General features: G+C 43.1%; 1 protein-coding gene across 2 annotated transcripts in view; it reads left to right on the top strand.

The window, feature by feature from the left end:
• The window catches only part of LOC131564346 (ubiquinol-cytochrome-c reductase complex assembly factor 1), a 46,854-nt gene extending 23,461 nt beyond the window's left edge, over positions 1–23,393 (top strand). The window contains exons 7-11 of one of the 2 annotated variants that reach the window (XR_009275374.1): positions 635–743; positions 17,693–17,770; positions 19,144–19,257; positions 22,222–22,623; positions 23,064–23,393. Coding sequence is in view for 1 of the 2 variants with exons in the window: in XM_058814757.1 (XP_058670740.1) it covers positions 635–743; positions 17,693–17,770; positions 19,144–19,257; positions 22,222–22,356 (436 nt within the window). In the remaining variant the exon portion in view is untranslated. Of the gene's footprint in view, positions 1–634; positions 744–17,692; positions 17,771–19,143; positions 19,258–22,221 lie in introns of both variants that reach the window. The other variant, XM_058814757.1, reaches the window with a different exon arrangement.
• Positions 23,394–23,594: the final 201 nt, after the last annotated feature.

Below are 23,594 nucleotides of genomic sequence, written 5' to 3'. Positions count from 1 at the left end.
AGCAGCAATGAAGTTTTAAGTGGCTTTAATGCTTAAAAACAAAGTAAAACAACTCAACCTGATGTTCTCATTAAGATCTCAGTGCACTTACAAGTCTCTGAGCTGGTCTTGCACGTGGAGGTTTTGCCAGGTGGCTGGACATGTATACTAATACCCCTGTAGTTGAAGTAATTTAGGACATTGTTAATTTGGATTGTTTGGAGTCTGTAACTTGCTTAAGCTTTCCCAGCTTGGCTAGTTGGGCTCTTACAGCCCTTGAGTGACCAACTGAGCTACAGCTGGCTCGGAGCCTGGATTAGACAAGCCATGTGTTCCTCCTCCAGAGGGTGAGGTGTTCTTAAGGCTGAGGAATTCAGGTTGCAGTAGTGTTTAACTAGATTACAGTACTGTCAGCAAGAATAGAGTCCACTGTCACTCTTCTATGGCTGGATTGGCCAAAATCCAGCAGATGCAGCTCCTGAGTACAGAATGGAAATGTTTGTAGTGGTTTATTAAAAAAAAAATAATCCATGTGTATTTTCCTCCTGATCACAAACATATACTGTAAGAAAACTCTTAAATGAGCTGGAATGTATTTAATTTACTCTCTCCCTTTAACAAAAGCCCGGGGGCTGAGTGGTGTGTGCTCTTGCAGGATGTGCCTGGTGCGGCTGAAGCAGGAGGGCCGCACGGGGAAGTACATGTGCCGCTACATTGTGCACTGCATGTGGGAGGACGTGGAGCAGCGTGGGAAGGTGATGGGGGTAAGTCCTCTCTGCTGGTGTTAATCCTCATGATTCCCATCTTTCAGTGCTCTTTTGGATTTAAATATCTTAGAAAAATGCCCAAGAATCCAACTGGTTGATTCCTTTTCTAGCTTAAGCTGGTACCTGCAGCCCTCACTCCTGACCGTTCATTCCCTCAGCTGCTGTATTGAGCACTGTCCTTCTTTCTGAAAGTGCATTATGACCTGGATAAAGGTATTGATTTGTCTGAAATTGATTCATTTCCTAAATGATTTGCTGTGTGATTGCAGGAATGGATGCTGCTAAAACAGAATGGGGATAGGAATAAGCAGCTGTGGTAGGGAGGAATGTGACTGGTGCCAAATCAATAGCAACAACTTCAGTAATTCCAGCAGAGCTCTGAGTGTTCTCTGTGTCTTGTCAGTTTCTCGGCTGTTTTAATGACCTGGAAAGGCCCGGGGTGGCCTTGGGCAGCCCGCGCTCCAAAGGACGAAAAGAGTCTTCAGGTTTTTTCTCGGTCTTCAGTATTTATTAGTTGTTTATCTAAAAGATTTTCTCTCGGCCCGACAGAGGTCTGCCCAGCAAGCCAGCCATGAGCACACTGAGAGCCCCCGGGGCAGTCACCTGTCTTTATACTCAAAATTACGTATACAATATTTACCTATTTCCCCCAATACCTTTTACCCTTATTGACCAGTACACCTTTAGTAATAACCAATCCCAAAGTGCCAACATCACCACAGAAGATGGAGGCGAAGAAGGACAGGACACGCCCCAATTCCTCCATCTTACTTCTCTAGACCCCCCTGTACAGAAATCTTAAACCCTGTGTTTCACACTCTAATTAACTTATCCCTTCACCATTTACCCCAGTGAAATCCTCCCATCCTCATACAGGTGTCGTCTCCCGTGCAGGATCAAAGTCCAGCCACCAGACACTTCTGGCAACATTCCAGGACCTCCGAGCCCCCCAAGGGTGGTCTCGGTCACTCTGCACATCAGTCCTGAGGTGCTGAGATCCCACATATCTAAAGTGGTAAAAGGGACGTTAATCAACAAGAGGTTTTTGTCAAGTTCCTACTTTGTCAAGTTCCAAGGACTATACCTAGTCCTTTGTGTATTTTTAATTTTGGATTTTCACTATATCTGATCTTTATCACCAAAAAAAAAAAAAAAAAAGAAGAAAGTTCTAAAGAGAGAGTAGTTCCAAGGAGACTTCATTTGCAATTTTGAAGGAAGAGGAAGGTTGGATCATTCTGGCCTCTTCTGAGGAAGGTTATGGTAATTGGTTGTAATGGTAATTTCTGTACCTAAAGTATGAAAATGTGGTTCTTCAGCCCTGTGTTGGTGTTTGCCTGAAGAGAAGGCATTGGAGAGGCAGTGGTAGTAGGTGACAGCAGACCTGATGCAGGTGAGGCTGCCTGTGTTCAGAGCACTTCTGTGGGAGAACAGGCCTGGCAACATCTGTGTTGTCAAAAAGGAAGAGAACTGTTCAGTGATTCAGTGTTAAAGAAGTGACAATTTTCATATAGCAGTAATTAATTCCTTATTTGTTAAGCCTTTGCTGTCAGTTCTATTGGAGAAGCTGCCAGGATGTTCCTGGTGGTGCCAGACAAGGGAATTAACCAGTGAGTCAGGATTTGGGATGCAATCACATTAGAAATTCAAGAAGTTTCTCTCTGATTCTTTATTATGTATGTGGTTTTAGAAGGTGTTGGTTCTGGTATAACTTCAGTTATTCCTTTAGCAATAGGGTTTGTTCCCTGTTGTTGGGACTTCTGTAGCTTTACTTTGTTGCACATTGCTCTTATAGACAAGACATCCTGTTAATCTTCTTTTGAATTAAATTTAAATTTGTACATCTGAGGGTTTTTTGCTATGTTAATGTGCTTAGATAAATTCCAGTGTGGGAATCTTCTCTTTCTGGTAGGGCAGTGTGTGTGAGCCTAACAAATCAGATGTACTGGAGAAAAAAACGGAATGAAAGAGCTTCTGCATTTTTGTCTTATCCAGTGCCTTCCATATCATATCTCTGGTTCATTCTGCTTTCTCTAGGAGCTATACACAGCTCAGATCTTTACTCTGAGTGTAAATTTAAGGTTCTTCTTCTTGAAAAGCAAAAAATCCTCCCAAACCCAGAACAAACTCCAGCCAAACATGTCACCTTCCAGAACACCTGAAGCATCTGTCTGATTCCATGGAGAAAATGACCTTGGGAAAAGAAGATCATTTGTCTGTTTCTTTTGTCCCTAATTTTGTCTCATATGAACAAAGTGCTGGCTTGTAGTTTTCTGTGCAGGGTTGGGAGCAGCAGTCAGAAAAGAGGAGCAGATTTGGCTGTTTGCTGTCCTTTAAGCCATGCAAGGCTCCAAAGTGAAGAATGCTGCAGGGTAGGCCTGCACTGAGAGCTTTACAGTAAACCTTAGGGGGAAAAAGATAATGTTTGCAGGCAGTTATTTTTAAAGGGATGCACAGGGTTTCCATTTATGCAAACTAAACTATCCCATTTCTCCACAAAATTCCTTGAAGTATAAAAAAACCCATCAGAGTCTTTATCTTTTCATCCAGTCAGTACCCTGAAGTGTTTATACTTGCATTTTGCAGTATCATGGCTGCTGTGTCATGCAACTGCAAGGAGCTCTGAAGTTGCTGGAATGCCATTTGTTCCCTGCCTTGTCAGGTTAGGCATCTGCTCAGTTCACCCTTGAATTTAAATTGTGCAGTCCTTGTAGGAATGACCCTGCAGTGGAATCTCCAGTGTGCTTGGCTGGCCCTGCTGTGATTCCTGTAACACACCAGACTGTGGCCTGGTGCTAGCACAGCCTTTATGTGGCCATAGCAGATGCTCAGAGGAAGAAGCTGCAGGGATTAATCTGCAAGGCAGTTACACCTGGATGTATTTAGTGCAGCTGAGCTGCTCAGGGGCCCCTTGGTTTAATGAGCCTCCTTGGGTGAGCAGTGAACTCCTGAGCAGGCACTGAGGGAGGGTGAGAAAGCAGAGTGGACTCTCCTGGGGTGTAAATTTGGAAATGAGGACTGTTCTCTTCACTGTAGTCTCAGGGAGGGCTTTCATTATCTGTAGTGGTTTGGTTTGGTTTGGTTTTTTAATCTTTTATTTATTCCTGATCTCTCAGTCATTATTCACAGTCAGTCCCCTAAGGAGATGGGCTGAGAGGGTTGAGGCTGTTGAGGTTGGAGGAGGGAAGGTTCTGTGGAGACCTCCCAGCCAGCACCTGCAGGGAAGCCAGAGGGGGACCCTTCCTCAGGAACTGCAGTGACAGGACAAAGGGGGATGGCTTCACAAAGAAAGGGAGGGAATTTAGGTTAGACATGTGGAAGGAATTCCTCCCTGTCAGCAATGGTGCCCAGAGAAGCTGTGGCTGCCCCTGGATCCCTGGAAGGTTGGATGGAGCTTGGAGTAGCCTGGAATAGTGGAAGGTGTCCCTGCCATGGTAGGAGGTGGAATGGGATGACCCAAAAGTTCTGGGATTTTGTTGAGATGAACAAACTTTTTGGTCTCTTCTGGTAACATTTACTGTATGTTAGATGAAAATTATCTCTGCCCTGATGTTTGAAGATGTTACCAGTTCCCTTGCTCCTTGTCACTGCTTCATTTTCCTTTGTCTTTGCCAGTGATTCTGGCTTCACATCCCACTTCACTCATGCCCCTGCACAGGCAGTTCTGTTTTTTCCATGCTTGTTCACTCTTCTCCACTCACTTTCCTTCCCTTCACAGAGCTGTACCCTGGCTGAAATCTTTCTCACTTCTCACCTTTGGCAATTGCAAGGAGTTTTGAGTGACCAATAAAGGGCAGTTTCCCAAGTGCTACATGCTTTTTATTCATCTTGACCTCTTTATCCCTAATGATTTTTTTAAACTGAAGCTGAGGTAATGACAGAGGGTATGTGACCTGATGGAAGGGTATGTATAGCAGCAATTTATTTTCAAGTAGTAGTAGCAATTTATTTTCAATGTAGTCCAGCAATCAGTAAATATTCTGCCTCCAAAAGAAGGTGGTCAAATACATTAAGAATAATAGATAAAAAGAAGACATTAATGTTCCTGTGTTGGTGCTCTTAAATTTCAGAATCTGTGTCTTTCTCAGAAATAAGATAAGTGAAAAGAAACTACATTCAGAGAACGAAATTTTCATTTGCATAGATCCTAGGGGTCCATTCCTTGCCTTTTCTCTCATGTAGTGTATCAAAGGTAAAGATTTAACTCAGATTCCTGTATTGTGGTACAAGTGACAGAGCATCTGGGTGGAATTGCTGTCTGGATGCAATTAGTTTAACTTGCTGACATACAAAGTTGCAGTTCTTTAGCTTGCTTCCAATCTAGCAACAATGCTGGCACTTGATGCAGAAAATGGACACTGTATTCCTGAGGTGATGCTGATGCTTTATTGAAATGTGCCATCTGCTCTTAACTGGTTCATTGGAGCCCAAAGGGGTAGAATGTAAAGCATTTTAACTGCAAATTTACATCAGCTCCAGCTCCAAATTGAGTTTGTATTATTTCAAAACCTGGTTGTTAAAACTGCTGAGATCTAAATCTCTGCTACAAAGTTTTGGGACCTGTTAGCCTGAGCTCCTTCAGCACTCCTGAATGTCGGCAAGAGTCAGAAACCCAAACTTGACACAGCTGTAAAAACACACTGAGAGTCTGTAGCCTCAGCAAATTCTACTGGTGCAGGCATATTTCAGATATAAATTTTACTCTGCTGTCCCTAGTACTAATGAAGTCAGTCTCTTTTGGTGGGTTTGCAGCCAGGTGTGTCCAGTTCTGTGGCTAACCAGTGCTCTTTACTTAATTTTTCCACTAGTGACATTTCTATCAAACTTTAAAAACAAACAGAAAAATTGGCTTGATGCAATGGCTCCAAGTGTTAATAGTAACATTAGGCTGGGTAAAAGACTTCCTTTGGATCCTGCTTTGCCAGAGATCTCCACCTCGTGGCTTGCAGGGAATGGATTTGCACTGTGCAAGCTGGCAGCTGCCTCATCAGTTTGCAGAGGGAATTCTCTCAGGACTGGACATTGCTGCTGTTTTCTCCCTGAGGGAGTTCTGGAGCCACCTGAGAATTAACCTGGTTGATATCAGTATTGTGCTTTACTAAAAGTGTGGATTTAAAAGTTGTGATAAAAGTTTAAGTGTGTTTTAATACCCTTAGATGAAGCTGCAGAGTTGATGGGAAGGACATGTGGGTATTCTCTGGAACAGGATTTCAGCTGATAACAGGGCAGGAGATAAGAAGGTTAAATAAATAAATAAATAAATAACAGACTTTAAACCACTCAAAAAATCCCAACCCTAAAAAACCTCCACACCCCTTCTCCCTCCTCCAAGCACCCCACACTAATACTTTTGGGTACAAACCCTGTGGTGTCTCAGGAAGATCCACCAGGCTTTATTCCAATACTTGTAACTGGTTGCAGTCTCACTTTACCTGCCTTGGTCGTGGTTGTGGTGGTGGCATTCTGCTGCTGAAAGGAATTAAAGTTGTTTTCAGTACAAAATGACAATCCCTTTTATAATTAATAAATGTTCTTAAAGCTGCAAATTCATTTTATAATAAATAAATGTTCTAAAAGAGATAGGACTAGGAGGGGCTGTCCAGCCCAGTGTGCCAAACCTGTTTTAATTTGTCATAATCTCACTTTCCTGTTTTCCCACCAGACCACTTAGACTCCTACCCCTTTTTTTTCCAGGAACACATCTAGGTGTCTTTTGAATTCGTTTATTGGCTCTGCTGTGTGTAGCACAATACAGCCTTTGTTACACTTTTAGCTGGAGCTTTTTATACCCAGTGACCCATAATTTGCTCTCAATTACACTCATGTACATCTGAAGTAACAGCATCAGAATCAATACATGTAACTGAGAGCTGAAATTGGCTCTGGGAACTTGAGCACTATTTTCTGTCTTGATACTTTTTTCATAATCAGAAAATTTCAGTTGATTAAAAATGCTTATTTACCTTACAGGAGCTACAGAATTTCCTAAACTCAGTTTCATTCTGTTTAAGTTATTCTTACTGTGGAGAACAAAAAGTTTGAGCCTTGTGAATAAAGACTGAGAAGGCATGGTCAGGGTGAGACCGGCGAGTTGTAGAATGGCTTTAGAGGATGAGAGGACACGGTGTAAAATGGATACAATTTTGAAATAATGAATTGAAGTGGGAAGCTGCTGTCCTGGGATGTCCAGAGGTCCTCTCCAGGCCTGCTCTAAAATTTGATGGGAAGTCATGGAGTCAGTTTTGGATACACAGGAGTGAAACTACATTTTTGAGAGAGAATGGGGCAGGTGGAAAGTGGGTGCAGTATTTTGGGGCTGGAATGGGGAGTTGGGATGAAGGGAGTGTACTGAAGAAAAACATTGCAGAGAAAGTATTGATTTTGTTTGAGGAAATGGACTGGGATATGAGACAGAGGATAGTGTTCAGTAGAGTTGAAAAAGGTTTTTAAATACCTATAAAACTAAAGAAGAGAAGTTTGAGTTTTAAATTATCTATGTATATTTTGAAATGCTTTACTAGGACATTTTAAGGAGAAAAATGTTATGATTTTTGATGACCAGTTGGAATATATAAAATTTCACCAGTTTCTAGTTCCCTTTAAAAACAACAAAGAAACTATACCCTTGCCAGAGTAGTGAGATAGAAAATTGTTCTGTGTAGTTTTTGTGGCATTTTTAAAATAGGATACCAGACATTGTATGATTAGTTTTACCTGAAGTTATTGTTTCAAGAACATCACCTAAAAAAGTTCATCAACCCTTGATCTTTTCTCAAAGAGCTTGAAAGTTCACACTAAGTTTCCAGTACTTTGTCATTTCATGCATGAATAATAGTAGGTACTTTTCCAGAGGAAATTCAGTAAATTTGATTCTGGAAATCTTAATAACTTAAATATGCAGGATAGTGCATGTGCATGGAATGTTACCTTGAATTATCTCAGCTGTGATGATGTCTGGAACAAACTGAAATGATACAAATGTAGCTTTACCAGCACATGGAGCTTTGAAATATGGATCTCTCCCTCAAGTTGTTTGTTATGCAGTTGTTCTAGAGACAGCATCTGTGGAACCAGCACACCTGGCTGAAATGTTTGGGCCATGCTGAGGATACCTGGTATTGAAATCAATGTATAATAATAAATGCTTGGGTTCTCTTCAGACGGCCTGCCCCAGTTTTCTGGCATAAAAAAAATCAATTCTGGCACAAAAAAATCAATTTAAATTTCCCAGATGTGTTGGATCCTGTTACTGTAAGGTGGTGTTGTTGGCATGTTCTCTGCCTTGCTTGAGTGCCTGCAGGAATTACACTGGAAGCTGCCTTGTGGCACCTTTTCTAGAGATACCTTTTTTTTTCAGAATTATGTATTTTTCAGTGTTATATTACTCTATGTCTGTTAATACAACATATTAATATAATTATTCCATAGGTAAGGTTCTTCCCCCAGAAGGTGCTTTCAAGCTCCTCCATAAAAACAGAAATAATACCAAGACCAGAGTTGGTTCTAAATTGAGCCAAACAAACCATTGAGAGCTGCTCTGTTGTTCCCATACATTTTAATCACATTGTTGCTTGTGCTTTTCTCTGCAGATAGAAAGTCACTGATATCTTCTTCCACTTCAGGATTGAGTCTTGTATTTTATTGCTGGAGCTTTGTTTATTTTTTGCTTCCATTTTCTGAGTCCTCTGGCCCGTTTTATCCATTTACAGAAGTGGCAGCTCTTTGAAACTTTTTTTGACTGCCTTTGCTAACTGCTCCCACAGGAGAAGAAAAGATAATGATCAGGAAGTGCAAGTGCAATCCCTGCAGTAATCCCAGTGCCTGCTGCCACACTTGCTGACTCCTCTGGTTTCTTTTACAGCCCTACTAAAGCCACAGCACAGGATACTTCTGTACAATCTAGGGAAACTGAGGTGCTTTGCTGTTTTCCATTCTGGTCTGGGAATCTTAATGGATTCTATTCCTTTTTCTGTCCTCAGTCTTTCTCTTCTCTTCCTGGTCTTACACAGCACTTGCTTTGTCTCTGTTAATTAGTTAATTCTGATTACACTGCCATAAGAACTTGAATGTTTTTATTTTTTTCAAAGGTCAGGAAATAATGCCAAAGCTTAAAATACCAACATATCTAATCTTGGAGATCTCTCTTAGTTGGTAGCAAAGTGTTCATCATGTTGATTTTCAAGTTAGTCAGGAAGCCCTGTGGCCAGGAGAGCAAATGCACACAAAAGGGACAATTTTATGGCTGGGCTGTCATGGATGGGAGATGGCGTCACTGCAGTCTTGGTCTGTAATGTGAAATGAGCAGCCCTGGTCTGAGTGGGTTTTCACAAGGCTTGGGCATGCAGAAGGGCCTGGCAGGGAGCACAAGGCAGGCCTGTGGGTGAGCAGGGGTTTTAGGGGGTTCCCCTGAGCTCTGGAGTCACTTGTCTCATTGATGCTGAGTACCAGCAGTTCTCTTTGGAGGTGCTGTTTGAAGACTTCATTCTTTAAAAGTGGGAAAGTGTCAGAGCCCCTGTAATTGGTAGACATACAGGACTAAAGCCCCAGAGGACAAAGCCAGGTACCAAGAGCTTAATAATGATGTGTCTACTTGAGAGCACCCTAAATTTACACTTGTGTATTTCCTGTTTTATTATGCCCTTGCAGGAGGGAAGAGGTTTAATCCGTGTTATTCAGGAAACTGTGTAAGGAAAAATCCTTGCCCATGTTTTTAGGATCTTCTGGAAGTTCATTTATTCACAGCAGCATCGAATCTGAATGAAATGCAGAAGTAAGATGGAAAACTCACAATATCTTACCCTGCAGCCTTTTCATGGTTTGCTTTCCTCCTTTGCCTTTTACTTGAGGGCAGAACTAGGGTAGAGAAATAATTTTTGTTCTCTTCTGAAAGGTTACAGTAATAAAGAAACTCTTGTTAACATCAGAGTATATGGCAGGCAGGAGTTTTCACAGTCTGGCATTGTTTATTTTACCAGCAATTTGGAACCTTCTGCACTCTTAAAATATTGGCAAGAAAATATTTAACTGTTAACTGTTCTGTGGCCTGTGTGTGTTTGAAGCCCTGGGGAGGAGGAATGCTTGGGGAAATCGGGTTTTTCTCAGCTTATGATTGAAACCAGAAGGTGCAGAATATTGGTAGAAGGTGAAAGCAATGCGACTTCAAATTAGAATTTTACCCAAATGTGGAACTGATGGGAGAATGTCAAACAGGTCACGTACGAGCAGGGCCCTGCCAGGAGAGGCTGATGGAGCAAACACAAATCAGCCAGACTGCCAGGCATACAGAAATTAATTTGAAAAGGTGATAGTAATTGTGAGTATTTGCATTTATCCTGGCCTCTGTCACTGGATGAAGGTTGTAGCAGTAAGGATTAGGCTGGTTAATTGCTGACTAATTGTGTGGACTCTGCAATTATCACTCCATTTGAAATGAAACAAACATTTTTTGGACAGTTTTTTTAGGAGAGGAGATGGGTGCCTTGCTGTTCCCTTCCAACAGAAGCTTGTCTTGGTCCCAAATTCTGGAGAAAAAAATTTTTTTAATGTTCTTAAGTATTTTTCCCCTAGGGGAGGATGACCTATTTGGTATGAGCAGGATCATTTTTACTCATATTGCTACATAAAATGTAACCTCTTCCCATGAGGGTATTAAAGGCTATGGTAAGGGAGCAGGCTTTTTAATAGCACTAGCACTTTTCAGGTGAAATTCCTGCCAAGTCAGCAAAGTGACCTGAGTCTGGTGTCCAGGATCATCTAATGAGCTGTGCCTGTCCTGCTGGAAGTCAGGACAGGAAACAACAGAGACCCAGAGAGGAGAGATACCAGCAGTATCTGCAAAGGTCAGCAAAAAAATGGACAAAGCTGAACATGCTCAGAGCTCCTGCTGCTGTCAGATGAAGATCCAGTGTGTGCTGTGGCTGCCAATGACCAGAGATAGTTGGGATAAAGGACAAGAAGCAGAACTGTGGGTCAGTTCCTTCTGGTACATTCTCCTGACATTCACTAACGAGTAACCCGAGATCTGCACAGGGATCACTGACAGGAATCCTCCAGGAATGTGCAGCCTTTGTTGCCTCTTCCATAATTTTTGCTCTTTAATGCCCTGTGGTAGTGACTCCTGCCACTTAATTGTGTTGCATGAGAAAACACTTATATTTTAAAATATTATTTTGTCATTTTCATTAGATTCTTTACTACATCTTTTTTAATGAGAAACAGTGGACAGTAATTCCTTGTTTATCTCCTTGATACCAGTCATGACTTTGCCTCTCCATCATCTCTTCTTCCTCACTTCATCCTGAAAAGTTTCCTGAGTGTTTGCTCATATGTGTCATCATGTCATCATGTTCTTTTCTGTGTGTTTTCTACTACTTTTAGATTTGTTCAGAGATCAAAAGGTGACAATTATGCACACCATTTTATATGCAGTACATTATGGATTTATGCAGAATAGGGTTCCTCTTTTGGTTTATATTGCTTTCATAACAATTCCTAAAATGTATGTATCTTTTTCTTCACTATTGAATTGTTCAACTTAATTTTTTTCTCTTAAAGATCCATTTCAAAACTGTAGCTGCCAAATGTGTGCATGTTGTTAAATAGGTTTTATGGACTTTTTTTAAAATACCTACTACAAGTACCTTTATCAGCATTGAATATTACCGGTCATAATTATCTGTGATTTTTATTTTCATCTACTGTATTTTCTACTAATTTGTACTTATCTGTTTCTGCTGAAAGACTTTTCAGAATGGATGCCACCTTTCCTGTCTCTCTGGTAATGTTAGCTAAGATGTTTAATTTGTTTTAGTACTTTATGATCCCTGGAATTTTGTTGCTTTTGACTTTTATTAAGTTATCAGAAGCCTTTCTGTATGGGTGGATCACATCTGGAAGATGATGGACTGGGAGTGTCCAAGGCCAGGGTGGACAGGGCTTGGAGCCTGCTCTGGTGGAAGGTGTCCCTGCCCAAGGCAGGGGGTGGAAATGGATGGGCTTGAAGGTCCCTTCTTCCAACCCAAACCAGTCTGGGATCGTTCTCTGACTCTCAAAATCCTGAGTGCTGTGAGAAGGTGATGGAGCAATGAGTGTTCACTGCCTGATCCTGTGGAAAGACTGGGCCAGCAGATGCAGCCAGCAGGAGCCAGGGGTCCCCACAGGAGGAGATGGATCTCCTCGGGGGTACAGACCAGGGTGCTTCTTGCTGAAGCACATTGTGAGTGCAGAGAGTTCCCTGCACAAGCTGCTGGACATGGAGACCTTTTGGAGGTTACTCTCTAAACAAATAGCAAGAGTTGGGAGGTATCCTTAGCTGAAATTAGTTGGGAGAATCTTTGGAAGGAGTATATATCAGCTTTTCTAGGGTTTGGCCTTTTCTCAGGGGTTCTGGCTGCTGTGCAAGGCAGGATACCCTGGTAGGTGGCCCCTTGGTCTGGTCAGTGTTCCTGGTGTGTGGCACTTCCTGACAGGCCCTGGGGTTTGTCTCAGTGAGGAGCTGGAGCTTTACAGGAACTCTGTGAGTGCTCATGGTGCACATTTACCTTAATGATTTATCTGCCTTTGCTACTGTCTTCTCCGGGTGCTTCTTTCAAACTTGGTTCTGAAATTTCCCTTAGCAGTTGATCAGGCTGAATTCCTGATTCTGGTGTGTTCAGAAACACATTGGTTAGCTTTAGGCTTTTAGCAACTAGGTATTTCAGGAGACATTACAAGAAAATCCTTTGACAACTGCTCACCTTACAGAGAATCGGCACAACTTGACAGAGCCCAGCAATTTGACCTCTTCTCCCTGATCCTTCTCTTGAGAGGTTATCAGTGAGCTCTGCCAGCCACGTTCTGCAGGGAAGCAGGAATTTGGAGTAAGCCACTGAATACAGTTCAGCTTGTGCTGCGATCTGCTCTGCATCTGTAATTCTTACCATGGCAGTGCTTCCAAATTAATAAACTGCACGACGGGAACAAACCTCATTTTCTGGGTAGCAGAAAGGTAGGGGTGAGCATCTGCTTTTGCTGAAAGATGTAGGTAATGTTGTATAACTTATTGATGATTGCACAATTGTTGTGAAGGTAGAGCATGCACAACTTTTTCCATTAACATGTTGTATTTTATGGATTGAAGATTTTGGCAGGAGCTGGTTCTGCCACACCCCAACATTTACCTTTTGTCTAGGTTAAAAGAATATTGGGGTAGGTTATCTCTGAATATTGAAGACTGTTCTCTGAAGTTAATGATTATGGAGGTGTATTACAAAATTACTTTTAATTAAAAAATATAGAATTTATCAGAAGAGTTGATATTTAAAACATACAGGACTCAAGCTGTGGCTAATTACAAGCAGTGATCTGCTTTGCAGACAAAGTAGCAGAGCAGTTAATAAAAGGCTCAAAGATTGAAGATTGGAAAAAAAATTTCTTTAATATCTTTGTCATTTCACAAGTATGCGCCTGAAGGAGCTGGCTGTTATGGCTCCTTGCTACAGGAATCTTCCTAATCTTTTTTATTAATTTAATATTTTTTATTCTAGCTACAGTCTCAGTCATGTTAAAATTACTGTCCTGCAAGCAGTAGTGATGTTACAGGATGAAATAAAAGGGCTGTGTTTGCCCATTTAAGGTCATGTGTGTTTTAACACAGTGTTTTGAGCAAACACTCAAAAAGCCCATATATAACTGCAAGTGCTTATATATTATTTAAAAATAACATAAACCATATTACAAGTAATTCTGTCCTATTCCAACTTGAGAGAGGAGGCATTAAAAAGCCTAAATATTTCTGGAGTGGCATTTTTTACCATGGAAGTTTGGTCCTGTATCTCCTTGAGGAACTTTTGCTGATATTCCTGCTCTGGCAGTCAGAAGTGAGTGAGAGTGGCTGAAGTTTATGGCAGTGGGGCTGCAGAAGCCCCCAGAGTGGACTCAGCCGTGACAAGATGAGTGCACTCAGACCTGTGGAACTTGTTTTGCACAAGGCATGGATTAATTTGTACTCTGTCAGCATAAACCACTGCTTTGCTGTTGCAACTTTGCCCACTCCAGGAGGGTGCTGCTGGTGTGGGGTGACACCTGGAAGAGCCCAGTCCTGGTTTGAAGAGATGACTCTGCTGGCACATCCATGCTGTACAGGTACAGGAGCAAACACATTGTACAGAATAAATCCTGCTATTTATTCCAGCAGGATTGGTATAATGAGAATGAGGGGCTGGAAACCCAAGCCAGAAAATTGAAATATGAAATGAGATACACATGTTCAACTGTGAGGGTGATATGCTTTAGCCAAACACAACTTAGTGAGCTTAGTACAGGGGGAACTCGGTGAAATGTAATGGTCTGTGATATGCAGAGGGTCAGGTTCTATGATCTAATCATTTCTTCTGGCTGAAATCTCTTCATAAAAAAGTCTAGTTCAAGCATAACTTGCAGCCTAAAGAGAGGAATCGCTGCCTGGAATTCAATGACTAGTGCTTGTACAAGGCAGTTAGAAGTGCCCCTTCTGGCTTTATAGTCTATGGAAGGATTAATGTGTTAAAGTAGCTTAAGGGTGCAACACATGCTGGCAAAAGCTGAAGCAGAAAGAAACTCCTGTTGCAGTGCTCAAGGCAGTGCAGCCATGGCCATCCCAGCTGGGGCAGTGACACTGCCAGGGATCCCCTGTCCTGCTCTGAGGGGATGGGCTGCACCTCAGCCCCTGGGCTGGTGGCTCTGACAGGCAGAGCACATCAGAGCCCACGGAATTTTCAAGATTGGGAAACATCATCCAGATCATCCAGTCCCCATCAGTCAGTGTAACAGCACCTCCATGTTCACCATTAAACCACGTCCTCAACTGCCTCATCCGCACAATTTTTGAACCAGGGATGGTGACTCCACCACTGTCCTGGGAAGCCTGTGCCAGTGTTTTAAAAGTCTTTCTGTTGTTTCTTTTCCCTCATGTCCAATCTAAACCTCTCCTGGCACAACTTGAGGCTGTTCCTCTTGCCCTGTCATTTGTTACCTTCCAGTCTGTGCACACTGATTCTGCTCTGCACCATGAGCCAAAGCAAGTGGGGAGGAGGAGGAGATTCATCTCCAGAGGAAGCTCTTGGTCCTTCAGAGGACACTGACATAGACTAATTCCAGAGCAGCATTCCCTTTAAACACCATGGCCACGTGTTAGGTCTTTTGCTACGTGTCCAGCAGGACAGGAGAGCACTGTGCTCTTACTTCCCTAGAAATCTTCTTAGAATACAAAACCTTCTGTGAGACTTTGCTGCAGAGTCACCCTCAGCACGTGGCTGTTGGATGATGCACATGAACTCCCTGAGGCTGAAGATGGTTTTTTCACTGTGACATGGAAAATCCAGCAGCTGCTTGCTGCAGTTGTCCCACAGGCAGAACAGAAAGGCTCCCACAGAAAGGCTCACGGAGCCTTTCAGAGAACAGTTGTGACCTGTAGCAGGGAGATAATGTTAGCTGTACATTTCCTTGTTTCAGAGGTCTTGTAAAGGTGAGATGTGTGCCAAAAATGGGTTCCTTGTTTTGAACTAACACAGTACTGTGTCACTCAGCCCATAAATCTGTCCAGTGGCAGCTCTGCACTGGGCTGCTCCAAGGAAGGCAAAGGGGCAAGGTCCCAAGAAGAGCTCCAGATGTTACTGATTTTTTCCTTGTTATTAGCAATTACTCACTTGGAATTCTCTAGCAGTTTTTCTTCTTAATAACAAACTGTGGAAGAGTCAGCAGAATCACAACCAACCAGATCCTGAAACTTGCCAGTGGCAAGAACTTGTACAAGCTTTGAAAGAGGAAGCACTTCCAGCAAAGACTGCTTTGGAATTGCTCATTTTTCTTGATTTATAAAGAAGGATTCTTTTTCCTTCGGTGTTTGTACTTGACTGATGCCAGTTGTATTCTTCAGAAACTGCAATATTTCTTTAAATATCATTTCATTGCATAAGATACAGCTCCATCCCCAAACTCAGATTTTTTATCTGAAACTGTCTTTTAAGATGTATTTATTGCCATGTTTGTTTAACTTGCTTATCTCCTTCATCAGTCTGTTTCTTGCTAACCTAAAGCTGCTGCTCTTTGGTTTTAGTAGGGAAAGCTGCTTCCCCAGGGATGTATAGTCCAGGACTTGTCTCTGTAATGGGACTATTTGTTTTCTTTGCCCCTTGCAGTTGCCTGCTGTAACATTTGTAGTATGTGTTAAGTAATCCTTGAGGTAACATTTTTATTATGTCATAAAAAGTGCGTGGCAAATATATAATAACTCATGGAATTTGTTTGTTTAAAATGGAAGGATAATTTATTGAGTGTGTTACATGAGACCTGCTCCCCCTTATTAGAGCTGTAGAAATGCAGCTTATTTAGAAGTATGTTCTATTGAGAAAAACCACGATCTCTGACATGCATAGAAGGTTTGAGCATGGTTGGGTAGAAATGACATCATAGTTTATGTACTCAATAAAAATTTAATTAAGTCATTACAGAAGTTGCAGTCATCATTTAACCCTCTGATTTCTTATGTTTAGTTCTTTTTTTAAACATTCAGTAATAACCAGTCTCCAAATCTTGATGGCCTATAAAATATCTGCATGGATTTTAATAGTTTATATTAATGGAAAAATATGAGTAACTGACATAAAAGGAATTTTCCTTGTGTTTGCACTATGTGCATTGCTATAAAAATCGACAGATGAAAAAAGACAGTGGTTTAAGGGAAGAGTATATGAAGTGGAAATTTGTTCACTTGACAGAAACTAACTCATATTTTGATAGAAAAGCTGTTGTGTAATTGCCAAGGTGAATACTCACAAGGATACTGAGAGAGGATTCAGGACAAGGGATTCCCAGTGTGGTGGATGTGCTGGGCTGGTTGTGAATCCTGTCTTTGCAGAGTGCAGTGTCACACCTGAGTGTCCTGCTGGTGTGCCGGGCTTATTGGCCTTGTCTTTTGTACTTCTGGAGCACATGAGAGCTGTAGAAAAGAAATGCCTTGTGTCTCTTGGATCCCTCATGGGAGTCAGTACAAAGAAGAAGCTTTACCAAAGTGTAGCTGGGCCCTTGGGAGAGGAACTGCATCACTTTGTTGGCAGAGGTAAAGAGCAGAGGCAAGAGGGACAGGCAGTGTGGGTGAGGGAGATGCACAGGAGGCATTTCAGCCATCCCTCTGCACCCAGCAGTTGGTCCAGTCCCATTTTAAGCTGACATGGGGTCAGTTCTCACACCAGTGGGTGGCTTAGGCCAACCCAGCAAATACTGAAGCAATTACTAAATTTAGTTAAAGGTCAGTGTGGAACTTGGACTGAGTCACACTTAGAGCATGGGGGAAGTTGCTGTGTCATCACAGACTCTGAAAGAAGTTTAATCATAGTCAAAAACTTGTGAATCTGAGCTGCTAGAGATGCTGGGGAGGCAGAATTCATGTTATTGCTGGCTGAGAGTCAGTCTGGACAGTGCAGGAGGAGCAGTGGCAGGGTGGTGTCTCTGTCTTTAGCATTCCTGTTCTTCCACTGTAGTAGCACATGCATCCCTGCAGTCTGTCCTTTGGGGACAAAAAAACAGTGAAAAATCTTTGAATTTCTATGGATGGATGAAGGTGTGGAGTAGCTGCTCAGTAGTTGACTACAGAGGGGTCCCCATGCTCTTGGGCTGTGCTGCCACTGCAAGGGCAGCCTTGCCTCACCCTCCCTCAGCAGCATTTTCTCTCCCCTCCTGCAGCTGGAGGCAGAGCTGTGGGCTGGGATGCTCCTGCCAGTTGTGAGCTGGGTAACACCAACCTCAGCTGTGTCAGAACTGATGGAGCTGTGTCAGGGGCGTTCCAGAGGGACTCACTCCTGTTTGCAGCCAAATCTCACTCAGGTGGGCTGGGGCACTGGTGGCTCTTTGTCCACTCACAGTGAAACTGGGAATATTATCTCCTCACCTCTTCCTTAAGGCCTCTACTGATGGTTTTCTGGTTTGTTTTTCAGATTAATTCTACTGTTCTAAAAGAAGAGTTGAAAAGGATGGCAGAAAATTTCTATGCAGCTCTGTTTGGATACGATGAGGTAAGAAGGCTGTTTTCAGGGAATGTACAACAAGTAAACCATCTAATTCCTGAACACAGAATAGTCCAGGTGGGGAAAACATTCACTGCCCATTTCTTTGGAGAAATATTACATTAGGGAAGCAGCCTTGGATGAAAATTCTTAGAAGAAAACTGCACAGGGCATATGGATTTAAACCATGGGTGTGGAAGGTAGGATGTTCTTTCTGCTGCTTCACCATCCCTTACTGGCCACCCCTAAGTCATTTCCTCCCTCTGAATCCTGCTGTACTCAGCTGTACTTTGAAAGCAAAGAGAGGATTTATAGAATATTTATAGGGAGTCTATGCAAGAATATTTACAGGCAGTACCTAATAAGGCAGGGAGGCAAAAGCACCACTCTGCATAAGTGTCTGCAGGACCTTCAAGAGGAAAATACAATTACATTGGGGTTTCTTTTCTCTTGTGAGTGTTGCTCTTCAAATGCTCTTATTCACATCATGATATTGGTTTTTTGCTCAGTGATTTGCATTAGTATTATATTGTGAATGTAACCTCAGAGAGTTGTGGACAGTGTTACACATGCAAGGTTTAATCTAGTTTTAAGTATAACCAGAATGTGTCTGCTTGTGCTATGTTGACATTCTTTTTGGGAACAAAATGTTTGCTTTGATTAAAGACAAATGTTGACTTTTAAAATTTTTTAACCGAATATTTTAAAGGCTTTTGCCTTTGGTAAATGTGTCAGCAGAAGACAGGAGTTATGAGCCTGTGGTGACAACACTACATAATCTAAAAAGACAATAAAAGTTCAAGAGAATTTGGAGAAAAAACATTAATGGATGTGGTTCTTTTATAAACCAAAGCTAAAATTTGATTTTACTGGAAAAATCTAGATAGTTCTTGATGAGCAGGATTTCTCTCTCATTTAGAATGAAAAGTAAAAAGCAAAGAAAAACAGCAAACTCCAGACTACAGTTCTGCAACATTGGATTAATTATCCTTTAATTTTTCTTTTTAAATTGTCGTAGGCTTCACACATTCCCATGAGGTGGTGCTGCCTTCTCTGTAAGATCACCATTTTTATAGTAAAGATTTCATAACATAGAAATGCAGTTATCAACTCTGACGTTAGGAATACCCTGACCCAGGTTTTTTCCAAATTAACTTGCCAGAAAATTGGTTACAGACTGCTCTGTAAATTAATTTAAGGCCAGGACTGTTTTTCCATTCTGGGAAAGAGTGATATTGCTGCCTTTCCATGTGCAGAGCCCTCAGCAGCTGCGGGCTCTGGGACAGGTGCCGTGGCCAGGGGCCAAGTGCACCAATGGGGGTGTCTCGTGTTCAGGCCTTCTTCACGTGCAGTTTTTAATCCCCCTGTGTCCTTCCCTTTAGGGAATCCTGTGTGATGATCGTGTTCTGGCATCAGCTCTGTGGAGAAACCTTTTTAACAGGAACTGTGAGGACCCTCGGCACCTGGAGCTGCTCGTGGAGTACGTGCGCAAACAGGTGCGGCCCCGCTTTGCTCTGCTCGGGGAGCTTCCACTGCTTCCCTGTGCAGCTCATTCTCACCATAAACCTCATTCTTATAATCAGTGATCATTTCTAAGAAAAGAAAAATCTGAAAACTGGATGATATTTATTACAGAGTCATGGAATGTCCTGAGCTGGGAGGGACCCCCAGGATCAGCCAGGGCAGCCCCAGCCCTGCACAGACACCCCAACAGCCCCACCCTGGGCATCCCTGGCAGCTCCTGGCAGCCCCAGTGCCCATTCCTGGGGAGCCTGGGCAGTGCCAGCACCCTCTGGGGAAGAGCCTTTCCCTGGTATCCAGCCTGAGCCTGCCTGGCACAGCTCCAGCCATGCCCTGGGTCCTGTCCGTGGTCACCAGAGAGAACAGATCATTGCTGCAGTTTAATGACAAATGGCTGCAGAGAAATTAATGGAATATTGAAGGCAGTCCTGCTTAGCTATTTCTGGACCTGTACTACAGAGTGGCTTGACAAAATGTGCCAGAAATAGGCTGCAAATTTGTTGTTGAATTGTTACCAGTGTTAGAGAGTTGGGATTCTCCTCATAGTGAAATAGCACAAAGAGCTTCAAAGTCTCTTGGTGACCTTTGAGGAAAAGAAACAAATAGGTTTGTTTTCCAGAATTATTTCTGATTCTTTCAGTTATTACCTGGAGGAGACAGCACTGAGTAGTGTTTGTCCTCTCAGCCCTGAGGAGTTTTGTGAACCAGATCTCTAGGAAATGTTGGTGGGATAAAATCCATGTGGGCACCAAAGAAAGAGGTTATGGAGTAAAAGTGGAGGGTGTTGGACAGGAAATTGAAGACCAGAACTTTCACAACATCATTCTCTGTAATGTTTCCAATAGCATATCAGGATCAGATAGAGGTATGGAGAGACAGTATTATAAGTTTGTGTCTGAGAAAATGGGAAATAAAGGGCTGAGCTTCCTAAGGGACTGAGGACACTTTGGGAATGCCAGAGAGTTCTCAGGAGGGACTGGCTTAATTAAATGCTGAAGGTTGCTGATGCTCAGTGGTGAAGCTGTAGGAAAGCTTGCTGGGGACAAGCACATATAAAACATATGTAATTTGGGATAATTTCTTGCCAGATGGGGACTTTGTTGCACTTCTGGATATTCAAGCAAAGGATAGGTCTGAAGCAATCAGCAGTTGAATAGGAAAGAGTGATCAGGCAGGAAAATGTGGCACATTGGGGAGGAATGAGCACAGGTTCTGTGCAGACAGATCATTCCTGCAGACCAGTGGTGCACTTGAGGAAAACATTCCCAGCTTTGCATAGGCACCAGTGAGCTCTGAACTGTTACCACACAGGAATGAGGCCTTGAGTTCCATTATAAAAATGTCAGTTCAGCACTCCATAGTGTTTAAAAAATGTAAAACAAATCCTCAGAACTACTGGGAATGAAATAGAGGATAAAATCTTGCTGTGGTGCCAGTTTTACATGTCTGGTACCATTGTGAGCTGGAATAATGTGTCTGGTTTGGGTGCTGACCACCAGAACAGATCAAACGTTACCTGAAGAAGGCTCAGACAGGAGCACTAAGGGTGACAGTGAAACTGCTCCTTTTTTAGCAATGAATAGAATCCCCTGCCCAAAAAAGAATGGGAGAAAAAATGGGAGACATCTCTGGGAAATCCTGAAGGCATGTGAAACGTGAGGAAGGAAAGGCATTGAGGGACACAGGAATGTGGGGACAGAGCATTGGCACAGTTGATTGGGATGCTGCAATTGCACATGGGGTTCCAAAGCCACTGGCAAGATTTATGGAAGAAAAGTTTGCCCAGGGCTATTAAATCCACAACCACTTCAGACTCAAAATTTGTGAATGAACAGATTCTGAGAGGGAGGGAAAATGAACAAGGAAAAGAGCATTGTGTGCTGTGTTTAACTCCTCCTGGGGAAGTGGCTGGTGGTGACTGTCAGGAACAGGACATTGTGCTTAGGTGGCTTCCCAGTGTGACCCTCTGTGACCATGGGCCATTCATTCCCCTGTTGAGAAACTCCTTGCCCAATTATCCTTTGTTTCTATAACACTGTGTACCAGGTTGTCCCCAGTTTCTTGTGGGTCCTGTCTTTAACAGTGGCTGTTAGTGGGTGCCAGAGAACATACTGATAGCACAGCATGTACTGTGCCCCTGGTCAGCTCTCCCAGCCTTCCTGAGCTAATGGTGCTGGGATTGTCTTTGACTCATCCTTGAAAGACTATTTTTTCCCATTTCCCAAATCTAGGGTGACCAGTGGCAGCAAGTTGACCCTCTGCTATATGATGAGAGGGTTTTTTTTTTTTTAATTTGCCTATATTACACCCTAAAATTACAATAGATCCCAACTATCTTGCTCAGAGAGGTTGTGGATGCCCCATCCCTGGAAGTGTTCAAGGCCAAGCTGGACAGGGCTTGGAGCAACCTGGGATAGTGGAAGGTGTTCCTGATGGGCTTTAAGGTCCCTTCCAACCCAAACCATTCAGGGAATTCTTCTGTTGGGAGGATGAGCATTCATTGCATGTTCACCTTTTCCAGCTCATGTGCTTTGATGTGATAAATCCCAGGTGTTCCCTCCTGCTCAGGCCATTTTTCTGTGGCTGAAGCCTCGGCTGTGTGCAGGGTGGGAGCTCTCCATGGGGCTCTGGCCTGGGCAGTGTTCCCTGCAGGAACCACCAGGAGGATGAAGTGACTCACTGCAGCTTTGCTGCCTCCTCTTTGCCCTGTTGCCAAACCTTCAGAGGAGGCATCAGTGACGCAGGTGACTCCAGAGGATCTGCAGATCCTTATCCTGGCCTTACCAGTCGGAAGTGACCGTTTTAGGTCCACCTCACCCAAATGGCAGAGTAGGCTGAAATGTCCCTGTTGTGCTGCTTTTTGGAGCGAGGTGTGTGTGTAGCTGCTGAGGGAGCTGCCTGGGCCATGGGCACGTGGCAGTGACTTGCTGTGCTTGCAGGTGCAGCACCTGGACGCGCTGAGCGGGGAGGATCTGCTGCTCACGGGCGAGGTGAGCTGGCGGCCGCTGGTGGAGAGCAACGCCCGCAGCATCCTCAAGCCCCTGTCCCCCGTGTACAACGATGAAGGACTCTGAGATCCACGTGCCCGGACAGCTTGGGAAGCGTGGCTGCAATGGGACTGGGCTGAGGCTGCGTGGTTGGGAAGAACAGTTTGCTGTTGGAAGGAAAACATTTTATTAGCTCTCCCATCCGTGGTGCCTCGGTAGCCTCCTGAGCAGCCGTACTCCTGAATCTTCACCTGCAAATAAATGCTCATTGTTTTAAGAACCTCTGTCTGTTTTATGGACCCGAGTGGCCCTTGCTGACATGGACAGAGCTGCCTTCTGCCTTTAGGAAACCAGGTATTCACCATGACGTAGAGTTCTCTCAAAAAGACATTTCTGTCCCTTGCCTTGTTTAAAGAGCTGCTACTCAGAGACACAGTGGTGTCCTCTGCTCCCTGAATGGTTGTAATTGTAAATGTGAGCTTTGCATACTTAGATATTAAGTATATATTTTAAATGTCTGATGCCAAGATGGAATGGTCCATCTTTGCATTACTGGAGTTAAGAATTGCTTTAACATTCTGAAGGGTTTTCTGTGAAAATCCCTTTTAGGAACTCTCCGCTTTGTTGCACAAGGGTGAGAGAATGCAAAGAATAATGCGCAGTCCCCAGCAATCCTCTGTGACTTTGGCTGTCTGAGGGAGATTAAAGCCCCAGTTCTGGCTGGGCTGGCACTAAAAGCTGCCCCAGAACCTGATGTTCAGTCTGCCTTGCTGATACTTCCACATTCTTTGTAGAATTGTCTTCTAGGAACTCCTTTATGAAAAGAACATCCCTGTTGTGTCCCTGGGACAGGACTCTGCCATCCTCCATCCCCTGCAGCAGCGGTCCAGGGGTTTTAGCAAGATCCTTCAACACCAGTGAAAACTTTCTATGGCTGTGCAGGCAAATGGTGCCAACACAGCAATTAAGGGGAGCAGGAGCTACACTGATGAGATCAGCAGAGGCTGAGGTGCTCTGTGTGGGTGGATGGTTCACCAGGCTGTTTCCAGGTCAGTGGCAAAAAGAGTTTTTATTTCTCTCCTGTCCAAAATCTGAGTCAATAATAAATGTCAGTCTGGGTTAAATTGCTGTGTGTTTGTTTTCTGTGCCATGTGTGCTTTTGATAAGAATAAACCCTATAAAATCAGGACTTATTCCTAATAAAAGTATTAAGCAAAAGTAGAAGGTGATAATCCTTAATTTATGAATTTAATCCTTAATTTGTGACTCCTTAGTCTGGTGAAAGTGAAACTGTGCCTGGTTGTGACTATTCTTCCTTCTCAAGT

This window comes from Ammospiza caudacuta, chromosome 15 (genome assembly GCF_027887145.1).
Source record: "Ammospiza caudacuta isolate bAmmCau1 chromosome 15, bAmmCau1.pri, whole genome shotgun sequence".
Classification (NCBI taxonomy): Eukaryota; Metazoa; Chordata; class Aves; order Passeriformes; family Passerellidae; genus Ammospiza; species Ammospiza caudacuta.
Note: the sequence above shows the minus strand (reverse complement) of the source record. Positions and strands in the feature narration are given on the sequence as shown.